The sequence below is a fragment of the Dicentrarchus labrax genome, unplaced genomic scaffold (assembly GCF_905237075.1).
Source record: "Dicentrarchus labrax unplaced genomic scaffold, dlabrax2021, whole genome shotgun sequence".
Lineage (NCBI taxonomy): Eukaryota > Metazoa > Chordata > Actinopteri > Moronidae > Dicentrarchus > Dicentrarchus labrax.
The window spans coordinates 25,516,802-25,529,260 of NW_026136701.1; the positions used below are offsets into that span (position 1 = coordinate 25,516,802).

General features: G+C 43.4%; 1 protein-coding gene across 3 annotated transcripts; it reads left to right on the forward strand.

The window, feature by feature from the left end:
- Positions 1 to 933: 933 nt before the first annotated feature.
- znf622 (zinc finger protein 622) lies at positions 934 to 7,033 on the forward strand. 3 transcript variants are annotated; one of them, XM_051403262.1, is made up of 7 exons: positions 934 to 1,080; positions 2,058 to 2,619; positions 3,716 to 4,006; positions 4,752 to 4,914; positions 5,077 to 5,192; positions 5,690 to 5,833; positions 6,352 to 7,033. In XM_051403262.1, exons 2-7 carry the CDS (start codon positions 2,064 to 2,066, stop codon positions 6,480 to 6,482), a joined length of 1,401 nt encoding a protein of 466 aa, XP_051259222.1. In that variant the 5' UTR covers positions 934 to 1,080; positions 2,058 to 2,063; the 3' UTR covers positions 6,483 to 7,033. The 3 variants fall into 3 exon arrangements, with proteins under 3 accessions (XP_051259222.1, XP_051259230.1, XP_051259211.1); XM_051403270.1 differs by having other exon boundaries at positions 950 to 1,093; XM_051403251.1 differs by lacking the exon at positions 934 to 1,080 and adding an exon at positions 1,884 to 1,902.
- Positions 7,034 to 12,459: the final 5,426 nt, after the last annotated feature.

The following is a 12,459-nucleotide window of genomic DNA, read 5'->3' on the forward strand; positions in this document are numbered from 1 at the left end:
GTGTCATCTTTAACATCCTGTGTGTGCTTTAATGTCCTCTGCTTCATAATGTCAAATAAAGTAAACCTCACTGGTGTTAATAAATGTACAAGATGATTTAGTGTTTAGCAGTGCCAGAGATTGTCAAGAATATGTAAATAAGGTGAAATAAAGCTTATGATAAAGGAGTCATGCTTTACGGTCATCATTCAGAGATTGAGTCGATATATTTTTATTGTAACTTATTCAACTAGAGTCAGACAGAACCAGGTGGAAGCCTAAAACAGATATAGTTAAAGTTAATTCATGCATGCTTGTTTCATTTCATTTTGTGTAACACATAAACTCTCCCTGTTCCCACTAAGCTTCACTCCTTTGTACAATAGCACCCTCCACTGGAATAACTGTAATAGTAATATTAAGCTGATATGAGACTGAAGTTTGTGTCTCTAGTCTTCTAGATAAGGAATTCCCACCTCGTGTTTCCCTGGACTGTGTCACTGAGAGGGAGTTTACAGGAATCATTATCAGATATTTCATATTCTTATTTCATTTTAATTATAGTTCTCAGAGGGTTTGCTATAAACAGAAAACCACTGACTCACAGTCGTAGAAAACCTAGTCTCAGTAAACCGTATTCATTCTCACGCTTGTGCTAAAAATAGACATTTCCAGTATATTCTTTATTTCATTTTAGTTATAACACAATGTTGTTTCAATTAGTTTCATTGCTTTCTCTAAAGTCTAGTTTTTATTTTCAGTTAACTACAATGTTTTATAACAGCTGGTTTTAGTTTTTAGTTCACTTTTAGTTAACGAGGAACAATTAAAGAAACTAATCTCTGTATATGACCAAGTGTGTGTGTGTGTATCCAGACAGAGCTCCAGATAAACACACCTGTCTTTGTTAAACTCGTCGTACTCATGTGAAAACACGAGGTGGCGGTAATGCGCCGGAAACGCTGGTTGCCAAAAGACAGGAAGAAGAAGAAGTAACCCGGAAGTTCCCCTCGCGTGGTGAACGGAGCACATTTTACTAAAAAACAAAAACAGATTAAAAATCATTTTGTCATCTTCCGGAAGAGTCAGCTCACTGAAGTAGTAAGTAAACACTGTCGGTACACACTGTCGGTACACACTGTCGGTAAACACTGTGAGTAAACACTGTCAGACGCTGTTGTTGTTTACAGGAGCTTTACATTAGCTGCTGCTGCTAACCGACGTTAAACTTTATTAAAGTTGAGGTTGGAAACAGAAAGAAAAGCTTTCTGCCTCTCCGGTAGCTCTCCGGTAACTCTCCGGTAACTCTCCGGTAGCTCTCCGGTAACTCTCCGGTAACTCTCCGGTAGCTCTCTCCGGTAGGAGAGGTTTAATGTAACGTTTGTTCTTCTCTTGTGTTCTACATTGAATCATTAATACTAATGGCACCGATCACAGACCGCTGCTTAGATTATATATTATAGTCTGTCTGTCTGTCTGTCTGTCTGTGGTTCCTCCTGTCTGTCTGTCTGTCTGTCTGTGGTTCCTCCTGTCTGTCTGTCTGTGGTTCCTCCTGTCTGTCTGTCTGTCTGTGGTTCCTCCTGTCTGTCTGTCTGTCTGTCTGTGGTTCCTCCTGTCTGTCTGTCTGTCTGTCTGTCTGTCTGTGGTTCCTCCTGTCTGTCTGTCTGTGGTTCCTCCACTATAGTCAATGTATGTGTATATATATATATGTGTGTGTGTGTGTGTGTGTGTGTGTGTTTTAATAATCAATCCTTTATTGTCTGATTCTCTCAGATATGAGGGTTTAATTAGACAGTTTGTTGGACAACAAAGTAACAGTAAGAATCATCATCAACCAGTGGTTCCCAACCAGTGGTTCCCAACCTGTGGTTCCCAACCCCCGTTAGGGGTCGCCAAACTTTCATGGTCTTCTTGATTTTAAAGGTTGTAAGAAAACCTAAGAAATACACTTTATATCTGTTCTGTTCACTTCTGTAAGAAATGTAATTAATGTAAATTGTCTAAAAGAGAAATGAGCAAACAGCAGAACAGCACATATTTCAGAATAAAGCAAACAACCTTTCCCGTCTGGCCTCCAGCTCGCCATGGCGTCCTACACCTGCATCAGCTGCAGAGTGGCCTTCACAGACGGCGAGGTGCAGCGAGCGCACTACAAGACCGACTGGCACCGCTACAACCTGAAGCGCAAGGTGGCCGACATGCCGCCGGTCACCGCGGAGAACTTCCAGGAGCGCGTCCTGGCGCAGCGGGCGGCCGCCGAGCAGCAGCTGAGCGAGGCGGCGGCCACCGAGGGCTGCGCCACCTGCAACAAGAGGTTCTCCACCGCCAACGCCTACCAGAACCACCTGCAGTCCCACAAACACCAGCAGGCCGAGAAGCAGGCGCTGCTCGCCGCCCAGAGGAAGGTGGAGAAGATGAACGAGAAGAACCTGGAGAAGGGACTCGGCGACGAGAAGCTGGACCGCGACGCCCGGAACGAGGCCCTGCAGCAGGCCCTGAAGGAGCAGCAGGGGAGGGCCCAGACGTCGCAGGCAGCGGCGAGGCAGCGGGCCGAGAAGCTGGAGAAACCTCCCAGGGTGATGTGGCTGGAGGAGCAGGCCAAGAGGAGGGAGAGAGACGAGGGAGCCGCAGCTGGGGAAGGTGGGAGGAGGAGGAGGAGGAGGAGGAGGAATGAAACCATCTTTTCTACAATTATTTGTCCGTATTATTGTGGGTTTTTATTTTTGAACAGTCATTCTTAATAGGCTTCTTTATTGACGCTTGACCGTTGTTCTATCGGCTCTTCGGTTGTTGTAACTGCGCACTCTTCTGATGAAGATGGAGGCTGGTAATGAGAGAGAGAGAGAGAGAGAGAGAGAGAGAGAGAGAGAGAGAGAGAGAGAGAGAGAGAGAGAGAGAGAGCTCGTGCTCAGCTCGTCAAAAGTTTAGATCTTAGAAATCGTTAAAATGATGTGGTTTTCAGATGAGACTATACACACACAGTGTTAGTGTTAGTCCGTACATCCACTGTTGGTTGTGGTGTTTTTAATGGGATTTATTGACAGGGTTCCCTCATGACCTGGACAACCTGGAAATTTAGTTTTCCAGTCATGGAAACATCTGGAAATTGATTAAAATGACCAAATATCCTGGAAATAACCATGTGTTGTCATACTGGGAGTTTTGTAGTTAAGCCCCTCACTCAGATCGCCTTCGTAAACTACAGTTTGTATTTAGTTTGATGTTGGTTGGGTAAACTGTCTTTTTGGCATCAAATCTATTTTCTTCCAGAGCTGCGAGCAATATTCTCGTATCTGCGTACGGCACCGATGACTCACTGCTGCAGTATAGATACGTACACGGTGGTTGTTAATTGTACGCACAATGAACTCTTTCTGCACAGTTAATTTGAATCAATTCTACTTGATTTGAACTCTTACTTACGGGCTGAGGCCAAATTAAAGCAGCCAATTGCCCCGAAACCGCAGCTTTTAGGACCGTTTGTAAGCAAATGCTGATCTGGATTGTCAAAAAAACCTCCTGGAAAGATCCTGGAATATTAGTTAAAAGCAGTGAATTGTTGCAGAAGTTCTTTCCTCTGTTGTATTATTTCTCAGCTCGTCAATAACTGCCGTCTTTCAGTGTGATGAGTTTGTTTTAAAGGCACCGACACTTAAAGAGTAATCAGAGTAAATGAAGACCTTCGTTAGCTGTCTGTGTTAAAAAGTGACGCCATGTTCTAATAAAAATTTTCCAGAGGAGTGGGAGGACGTCGACGAGGAGGAAGAGGACGATGAGATGGAGGAGGAGGAGGAGGAGGAAGAGGATGAAGAGGAGACGATGGATCACGAGGAAGGAGACCCCGCGGCTCCGTCCGACCCCCAGCCCGCCGCTCTGCCGGGCTCCATCCCCGTCACCGACTGCCTGTTCTGCCCCCACCACTCCAAATCCCTCATGAAGAACGTCGCCCACATGACCAAAGTCCACGGCTTCTTCATCCCCGACGTGGAGTTCCTCGTCGACCTCAAGGGCTTCGTCCGCTACCTCGGTGAGGGTCCGGGCTCTAATGTGTTTGATTCCTACCCACAGGTTCAGTCACATCTGATCAGAGATCAGCAGGAGTCACTGAGAGTTCAGTGTTACAATGAGGCAGGTTTCTACTCTGATCCGGGTCCGAGTCCTCTCCCAGAGTCCGCCCATTCACAGTCCCATACTAACTCACATGTTGATTCAACTCAACTTTATTTCTACAGCACCTTTCAGCCCAACGTGCTTCACATAGCAAACTGTGCACGGCTAAAAAAAAATGACTACAATAAAAACATCATAAAAAATAACCCAGAATTTAATTTTCATCAAAAAACGAAATGTTTTCTTACATCTGGAGATTTGTAATCCAGTTAACCCCTGCAGCTCTCCACTACCTCATTATAATGCTGTTCTTTTAAATGACAGTGTCTGTGATTTACATACTGTGATTACTTTTATTCAGAGTTTGAACATTGGTTCGACCGTGTTCAAAGTCAGAATGTACAGTCTGTAAGTGCAGCAGACATCTGTGATCCAGCAGAGGGCGCTCCACCATACTGATTAACTGCCTGAGTGTAGACCAGGCTGGAAAGAACCAGTAGCATGAGTCCTTTCTGCAGTGGCTGTGGGTTCGAGTCCGACCGTTGGCCCTTTGCTGCGTGTGATATGTTTTCCCGCTGATATTCAGTGCGAGCTCCTCGGTGCTGTTGTTATACGATGTTCTTCCCAGTCCGATCTTATATTGATCTTCTGTTGTGCTGCAGGGGAGAAAGTGGGTGCTGGGAACGTGTGTTTGTGGTGTAACGAGAAGGGCCGCTCGTTCTACTCGGCAGAGGCGGTACAGAGTCACATGACGGACAAGAGCCACTGTAAACTCTTCACAGACGGCGACGCGGCCCTGGAGTTCGCAGACTTCTACGACTTCAGGTACCGTTTATGTTTAACCTGCGATCCTTTTACCCGTTTACCGGCCCGTTGTGATGGATGAAACCTCCCACAGATATCAGAGCACCTAAAGGCAGCAGGAAGGCGTTTGGTCTTCGTCTTCCTCCTTCTGAGTCACACGTTCGGTTGTTTTTTTGCCAACAGGAGCAGCTACCCAGACAGGAAGGAGGGAGAGGATGCTGAAATGGACGAAGAGGAGCTGCCCGATGACAAGACCCTGGAGTACGACGACGACACGCTGGAGCTGACTCTCCCTTCAGGTGACGCCACTTTAAACTGAGTGTTTATAATCAGTCAGTAGAGGAACCTAACTGAGTGCAGAGAGCAGGGCTCCTGTGTACAGTGTGTACAGTGTGTACAATGTGTACAGTGTGTGGGTGTAAAGAAAAATCATTCACAGAATTAAAATGGCACAAATAAGCCTTTTTTATTTCTGCCTTACAGCATTGAGAGTGCAGCTGAAATGATTTGTATATCAGTTTCTCACCCTGTGTTGCCTCCATGTGAGCGTAGAACGAATCTCAAACACACCATCCAGGCTTGTTGATGGCGCTTCCACTTTTAAAATATCAAACATCATCCATATTCATTCATACAGTCTTACAAATGAAAAGTAAAAAATGTCTGTTTAAAATGAAATTGGTGGTGGATCCACGTTTGAATTGTTTGCTGTTTCTGTTGGATCTGCGCTCTCACTGGTTTTATTATTCACACTTCACTCCACTCACACTGAATGAACGTCTTTGTGTTTGTTCAGGTGCCAAGATCGGCCACCGCTCCCTCATGAGGTACTACAAACAGCGGTTCGGCACTCAGAGAGCGGTGGCGCTGACCCACAATCGGAACGCCGTTGGCAGAGTCCTGCGGCAGTACAGAGCTCTGGGCTGGGGGGGAGACGGAGGTGAGATACTGGGACCTTCAGACGACATCAGAATGGTTTTATTGGGATCATTTGTTTGATATTTAACAGTTTAAAGGGAGAAACAGGAAAGAGAGCTGAATGAGGGTGTGCACCAGTCCCATTCACATTCAAACCCAAATTCCTTTAAAATGTTCCTCATTTATTAAGCTTTGTCACCATCCAACATTTATCTTTTCAGTTTTAAAAACCTTTTGAACAGCACAAACACAATGTCTCTATCTGAAGCAGGATTCATTACACACACACACACACACACACTTATTCGGGGGAGGGATTGTTGGTGTATGTGAGTGTTTGTGTGTTTGCTCGTCATTACTCCCATAATAACTGTAAAAGAAACCTGCTCCTGAACCACTTAATGACCCTGCACACACTGTCCCTCCTCTCTCGCTCTCTCCCGCTCTCTCTCGCTCTCTCCCGCTCTCTCCCACTCTCTCCCACTCTCTCCCTCCTCTCCCGCTCTCTCCCGCTCTCTCCCACTCTCTCCCACTCCTCAGGCCACGGCTTCTTTCAGAAACCGAGAGACATGCAGTACGTACAGATGATGAAGTCGAAGTGGATGCTGAAGATGGGCATGAGCCACAACACCACCAGGCAGAAACACTTCAGAGCCCAGGTCATGTTCTAAACCCGGGGACCACCGAGAGGGGAATCGAACGTGGAATGTGACGCGGACTGGTGGAAAAGTTTCCAGTCAATAAGACTTTTAAGCTCAGAATTAAGTGCAGCTCCTCGCTCAGTGGCGGGAAGAAACATCCAACACGCCGACCACGTCATATCAGTGCAGCCATGTTGGTTTGAAGTTTGTTAACAGCAGATAAAAATCTATTTTTTTCCTAGTAGGAAATCAAATTCAGACGTCTCTGTGTGGAACGTGTTTGTCCTCTGTAACTCTGCTTGAAACTGACCCCCCCCCCGATAGGACTCCAGGTTGGATGTTCTGGTGTCGCATCACCTTCACCTAGGTGGAGATCAAGAGCATGAATCATACTTCCAGAATTATTTTAAAACTATATGGATCAAGTAAAAGCTACAGTAGATTGATATTAAGGAGTTGGTTTGACTGTTTTGGAATCAGTTACATTACAGTACTTGTTAACTAATGACAGGATTACATCTTTATGATTTAATGTGCTCATACTACATCCAAACAAATAAATGTGTTTCATATTTATTGGATACATGGCAGTCTTCCTTCCTTAACTCAATCCCTTTGTTTTCAGTGGGAGTGTCTCTGTTATGGACACTGAGTTTATGTTAATTAGTCGAATATTAATCACGATTTTAGCTCGCCAAGATTTAATGATCATCTGCGATACTGACGTTTAAAAAGTGCCAGGCTCGTAGAAAACTGCTGCATCTCAAAACAGCCAGCCACCGCGGGTGATCCAGATGTTCTGGTTTCACTTTCAGGGAGCTGTCATATGGCTGCACACACACCCTGCAGCTGTAATAAGTTACTGCTGACAATTTCCTTCTGCTGCAGTTTCAAAGTAAAAGCATTTAACTGGCTAAGCATGAGTTGACATTTATTTTGAAGTGAGCTAGTCACAGGAAGTGCAGAGTGTTTGCTCGACACTGGCCACTGTTCAACTAAAGTGCATCTACAAAACAAGACAACGGCCATTAGTTTGACATTGGCTCAGTTGTCAATGTGTCAGGGAGTGATGGAACAACAGAGCACTGAGCTGTCAGAGGAGGCAGGCGACACGCTGCACACCTCCATCCTCTCAGCCACTTCCACTGTCGCTGCTCAGACTCACACTGTGCAGGATGATGGACGTTATTATTGCCAACAACCAACAATTATAGCCTGACTTCTTTATGAAAACAACAGCTCATTTAGCTGCTGTTCAATATTGATTCAAATAATTGGGATGGTAATTTTGGCCGTAATGGTGCAGCCCTATTTTAGCTGTCTTATTTTTTGTCATTGTTGTGATTAAAACATCAGCAGGATTCAATGGTTAACACGACTAAAAGGTTGTAACCACACTAGCTGTGCTGTGAGCAGTGAGATAATGCAGCTCTGTCATTCGTTTAGACTGAGTGAGTCAGTCTCTCCGGGAAGCTGCGATTGCCACAATTAACACAAATTCAACCATTTCCTGGTGAATTCTGCACAACCTTGAAATTTTATATCCAATCACTACAACTGTTCTGCAAATTTGACCAATCGTTGTTTCCAACGAGCTTCACCAACCATACCCTGTGTCCAAGTTCTTTGGAAAAGCTGCCGACAAATCAGGCATTTAAGGCTGCAACATTAATGCCCCCAGCAGGGGGCTCCAACAATAAAACTTTTTTCATGCAGCGAGCACTAATGTAACATGAACTGAATTCCTGCTGTTTGTCTTGCAGTGATCATCTTCCGGAGTAAAATCCTGCCTGTATGACTCTATATAAAGCTACAGAGTCACATGGTGTCTCTCTCCCTCTGCCTGTGTTGTATCGCAGCCTCTCTGTGGTTTGTTTCCATAGCCGGTCTGTCACTGACTGCTGTTTTCCATTTTTTTCAACCGTTGGTTTTGGAAATAATTTTAATGAGTTTTATTCTGTGTCTGTCCACTTTGAATGAAGTTACGATGTTACTTCAGGTAAAACGACTGGTTTTGGAAAAAACAAGAACCTCTACTTCCTACTTTGAGGGGCAGATTTGTCCCAAATTTGTTGTTACAAATTGTTAAATAACAATTTTTTCACAATTCATTGAGGACATGGTTTGTATCTTCTGCTCTTCTTTCCTGCCATCTTTTTTCTCCCTTCTTCCTCCCTTTTCTCCTTCCTCGTGTGGGAGAGAAAAGTTTTAGATGGGGTAGTAAATGTAGACAGTTTGTTTAGGGGGTTAGTGGTTTTATGGTAGGGGGATGTCTGATAAGGATCTGGTCTCAGTCACAGGGTCAGATCAAAGGACCATTTGTGTTGAAGACCTAAAACGGTCACATGTGATTTACAGCAGTATGTTAATAGGATACTGGATGTACTGAAGGTTTATAAGAGAGAGCATAAAGCACAGAAACAGCTAAAGTACCCCCAACTCTTCCTCACAGTGAGCACTTTTTACAGGTAATATTTGTTCACCTTTACTAAGCAAACATTAAAAAAGGATTTTACCTCTGTGGTGTTTGACTAATAGAATGATATGGTCTCATCTTCATCACTGTAGATCTCTTCAGGTACGTCAGATTTATCGATGACTCTCTGAGCCTCGTGCAGATGATGTCATCGAAAGCTGATCGGGCCCGAGCAGGATGCTGACCCACCACACCGCCCCTTTAATGAGCTCAGTTACTCCATTTGTTTGTGGTCCTCCACTTTATCTTTGGCAGGCTCTCCACTTCCTTTCGCAGGCTGGGAGAGTGTTTGCGGCGCGATGGTTTCAGGGGTTTAGGGCACTCTGCCCGTACACTACGCCACTGTTTGACTAGAGTCTACAGGAAAAACAGGGAGGGGGAGGGGGGGCAGACAGGCCGACGGCGAGAAGGAGGCTAATTGATCAGGACGACTTGGGAGAGAAACAGGGCAGATGGCTGAGAGGCATTAGCACTGTGGAAGGCAGGGGAGGAGGTGATTCTTTTAACCAGAACGATGGTTTGACCGATGTGTGCTTCTGAAGGCCGATTTTGGACACATTCAGATTTTATATTTCGGCCTTCACATCTAATCCGGTTTGTTTTCCTCGTGCGGTTTTTACAGATAGATTTAGTTTAAAGTTGAATTAGATAAAACTGTAGTAATGCCTTTTTCACAGCAGCCATTTTGACATGAAATAGTAGGGTAAACATTGGTGTTACCAAGAGTACAAATTTTGCTGCTTTCGTGCATGTTGGTTCACTGGAAATGTTCTGCTCCACTAAATGGAACAGAACCTATCTGTGTTTACCCTACTGTTTCATTTAAAGGCTGCTGGGAAAAAGTTCTTGGCAGAAATTCAAATGAACAGTTTTTTAGTTTCAGTGGATGGAAACTGGCTTGATTGGACCGATTTGAGTATTTGGATCACAGCTGCACTTTTCCTGATTGGCTTCCTTCTCTTTTTCCTGGAGTTGGTCCAAAACCGTTATTTTTAGCCACGTAAGCGCCGCTTGGCTCGAGAATGGCAATCTGTTGGTCCACCACTTTGGCCCAAACTGAAATATCTAAACCTATCTCAGCTTTCCAGTCATTCCCAATTTATGTAATTCCAACAGTGTTTATGGACCCCAGTCTGCAGAAATATTAAAGTAAACTAGGTGAAAGTAACACTTTTAATACCACATGCAAAAACCTGCTCGGGATTAGCATAAAGTGTCAAAGGGAGACTCGTGGGTACCCGTTGAACCCATTTTCATTGTAGCCTAACTTTGGAGCGTTATTTAGCCTCTTTCCCGACATGGTTGGTACCTATTGATGCGTGTAAAAAGAATCTAAAACTAACCTAAAGAGACAGAAACCGTCTGCTAACATGGATGGGGGCGGGGTTTATGAGCTATACTGCAGCCAGCCACTAGGAGGCGATGTTTTGGCTTCACTATTGGGGAGCTGTCATGTTGTCCATCAATATATATACAGTCAATGGTGCCCAGTAGCAAATGTTAGCATGCTAAACTAAGCTGCCTGAGGTAGAGTATTCAGATTGCTTATTGAACCACCAGAATATATTCCGTTTACTCTCATAAATAACAAAGAGAAACATCAAATACTGACATCTGAGAATCTGGAAGTTTTCCTTGATTTAAAAAAAAATAGTTTATCGGAATACTTGCTTGATTGATTTATCAACTAATCGTTGCAGACTGCGTTACGGATTTATGATCATTTATAACGGCAGACTTGTTAACAAAAAGGGATTCTGGCAACACCAAGATGTTTTTATTAATGGCTTCAAACTGAAGCACAAAGCATCAGCCAATGACTTGTTAACCATTAATAAAGCATGTAAAGGGTGACTTGCCAAAATTGTTCTTCTGACAAATCAAATTTGGTTTCATTGACCATAATTGATTTTATAAAGCATGTCCTGTCTCTGTAACAAGAGTCCAACCTGAATTCCCATCATAGGCGTCTTTAAAATATGTATTAGATGGATGGGCGCCACGCTATCAGACAGGAGGTTTAATCCAAAAGTAAATTCAGAGACGGTCCATCTCAGTCCCCCACCTCTCCTAAACCAAACGTGTGTAGAAGCAGTTCACCCGGCCCTCCCTGCTCTCAGCACGATCCCGGTCTCCCTCCGAGCCCTGGGGACCTGGTATTGATCGGTGCCTCGTAGGTAGTGATTGGACATGAGTGGATAATTTCCTTTGCTGCATTAGAGTCCATTACTGGCCCCGCTCCCCGGAAAGCGATAGACATCCTCAAAAAAAAAAAAAAAAAGGGGGGGGTAGATTCTTCTTGGAAAAGCAGTCTCCTCCGACAAATGATTCGTCGGCTCGAGGCTCCTCGTACTTTATTATCAGGTCCATATGGAGGCTGATAATGAGAGACTGCAACTGCAAAGGAGGTCAGGGCAATAATTTAGGCATTTTGTTTCCTTTAGCCATAGTAGACAGTTTTAAGGGTGGGTGACACGTTATCTGAAGTATTTAGCATTTATAAGCATTTAATAAATGGTTTATAATACACTATAATGCAGATATAAGCGTTTATTAATGATGTATAAATTTTTGGCAAAATACTGTATATTAATAAACACTTACAGCTGCTTAAAACTACATTATAGCATGATATAAACCATTTATTGAATGTTCGTATACGGCTTATAAATGTTAAATAGATTAAAGTAAAGTGTTAGCTGAAGGTGAAACCGATCGCCTTAAATCTATTAACTCCAACATTGATAAATTGATTTGAGTACAAGAAACTACTTTATTGTAAAAGGTAAATTTAGTTAATTGTGCTTAAAACTAGTGAGTATATTACACTAATTTATCCAAACTTATTTAAAATGTGTTCACAGAATTTATCTGAATAAAGTAACTTAAATGCATCTTCTTTCTACAAATGTTACCACAGTTTTCTTCCAGTAAAGCAAATGATTACATTTACCTGTCGAAACAATTAATCCGATATCAATGGTTGCCAGTTAACATAAAGTCAACCTAAAGAAAATGAGTCAGCGGAACAAACTAGAGTTAAATCAGCAATACTTAAAATACAGCACAGATTTATTAAGTTATTACTTTAACAATTCATGTTTGAGTTGGCTTTATTTAATGTGAATGACTCAAACTTTGGAGGATTGAGTTATGTTATCTTACTTCTTTTGATATGCCGTCCGGATTTACAGTGAACCAACTTTAATAAAAATACTTTTTTAGATTTAAAATCAGGCTCAGTCTGCATTTTATCCAGTTATAATGCATTGCTGCAGCAGCACTGTCCTTCATTTGCACCTATCAACACATTCCATACTGAGACTTACAGTCGACGCAGATCTGCACTATTTGAGGGTTGAACGCCCTTCTCAAGGAACTGCAGCGGGGTTTGTTATGCTGGGAAAATCATTACTCATTCACACAGTCGAGGGATTTAAACTGGCAACCTTCCCATTATAAGATCCCTTCTCTTACATTCTCCTGATTCCTCTTACTATCTGGTATCCATGCGGATAACGTTAAGTAGCA

Excerpts from the sequence above, each read along its gene's own strand:
- znf622 (XM_051403262.1), top strand. The coding sequence starts at position 2,064 with ATGGCGTCCTACACCTGCATCAGCTGCAGAGTGGCCTTCACAGACGGC. Across the intron at positions 5,193-5,689 it reads GGAGCTGACTCTCCCTTCAG|GTGCCAAGATCGGCCACCGC; the intron begins GTGACGCCACTT and ends GTGTTTGTTCAG. Across the intron at positions 5,834-6,351 it reads GGGCTGGGGGGGAGACGGAG|GCCACGGCTTCTTTCAGAAA; the intron begins GTGAGATACTGG and ends CCCACTCCTCAG.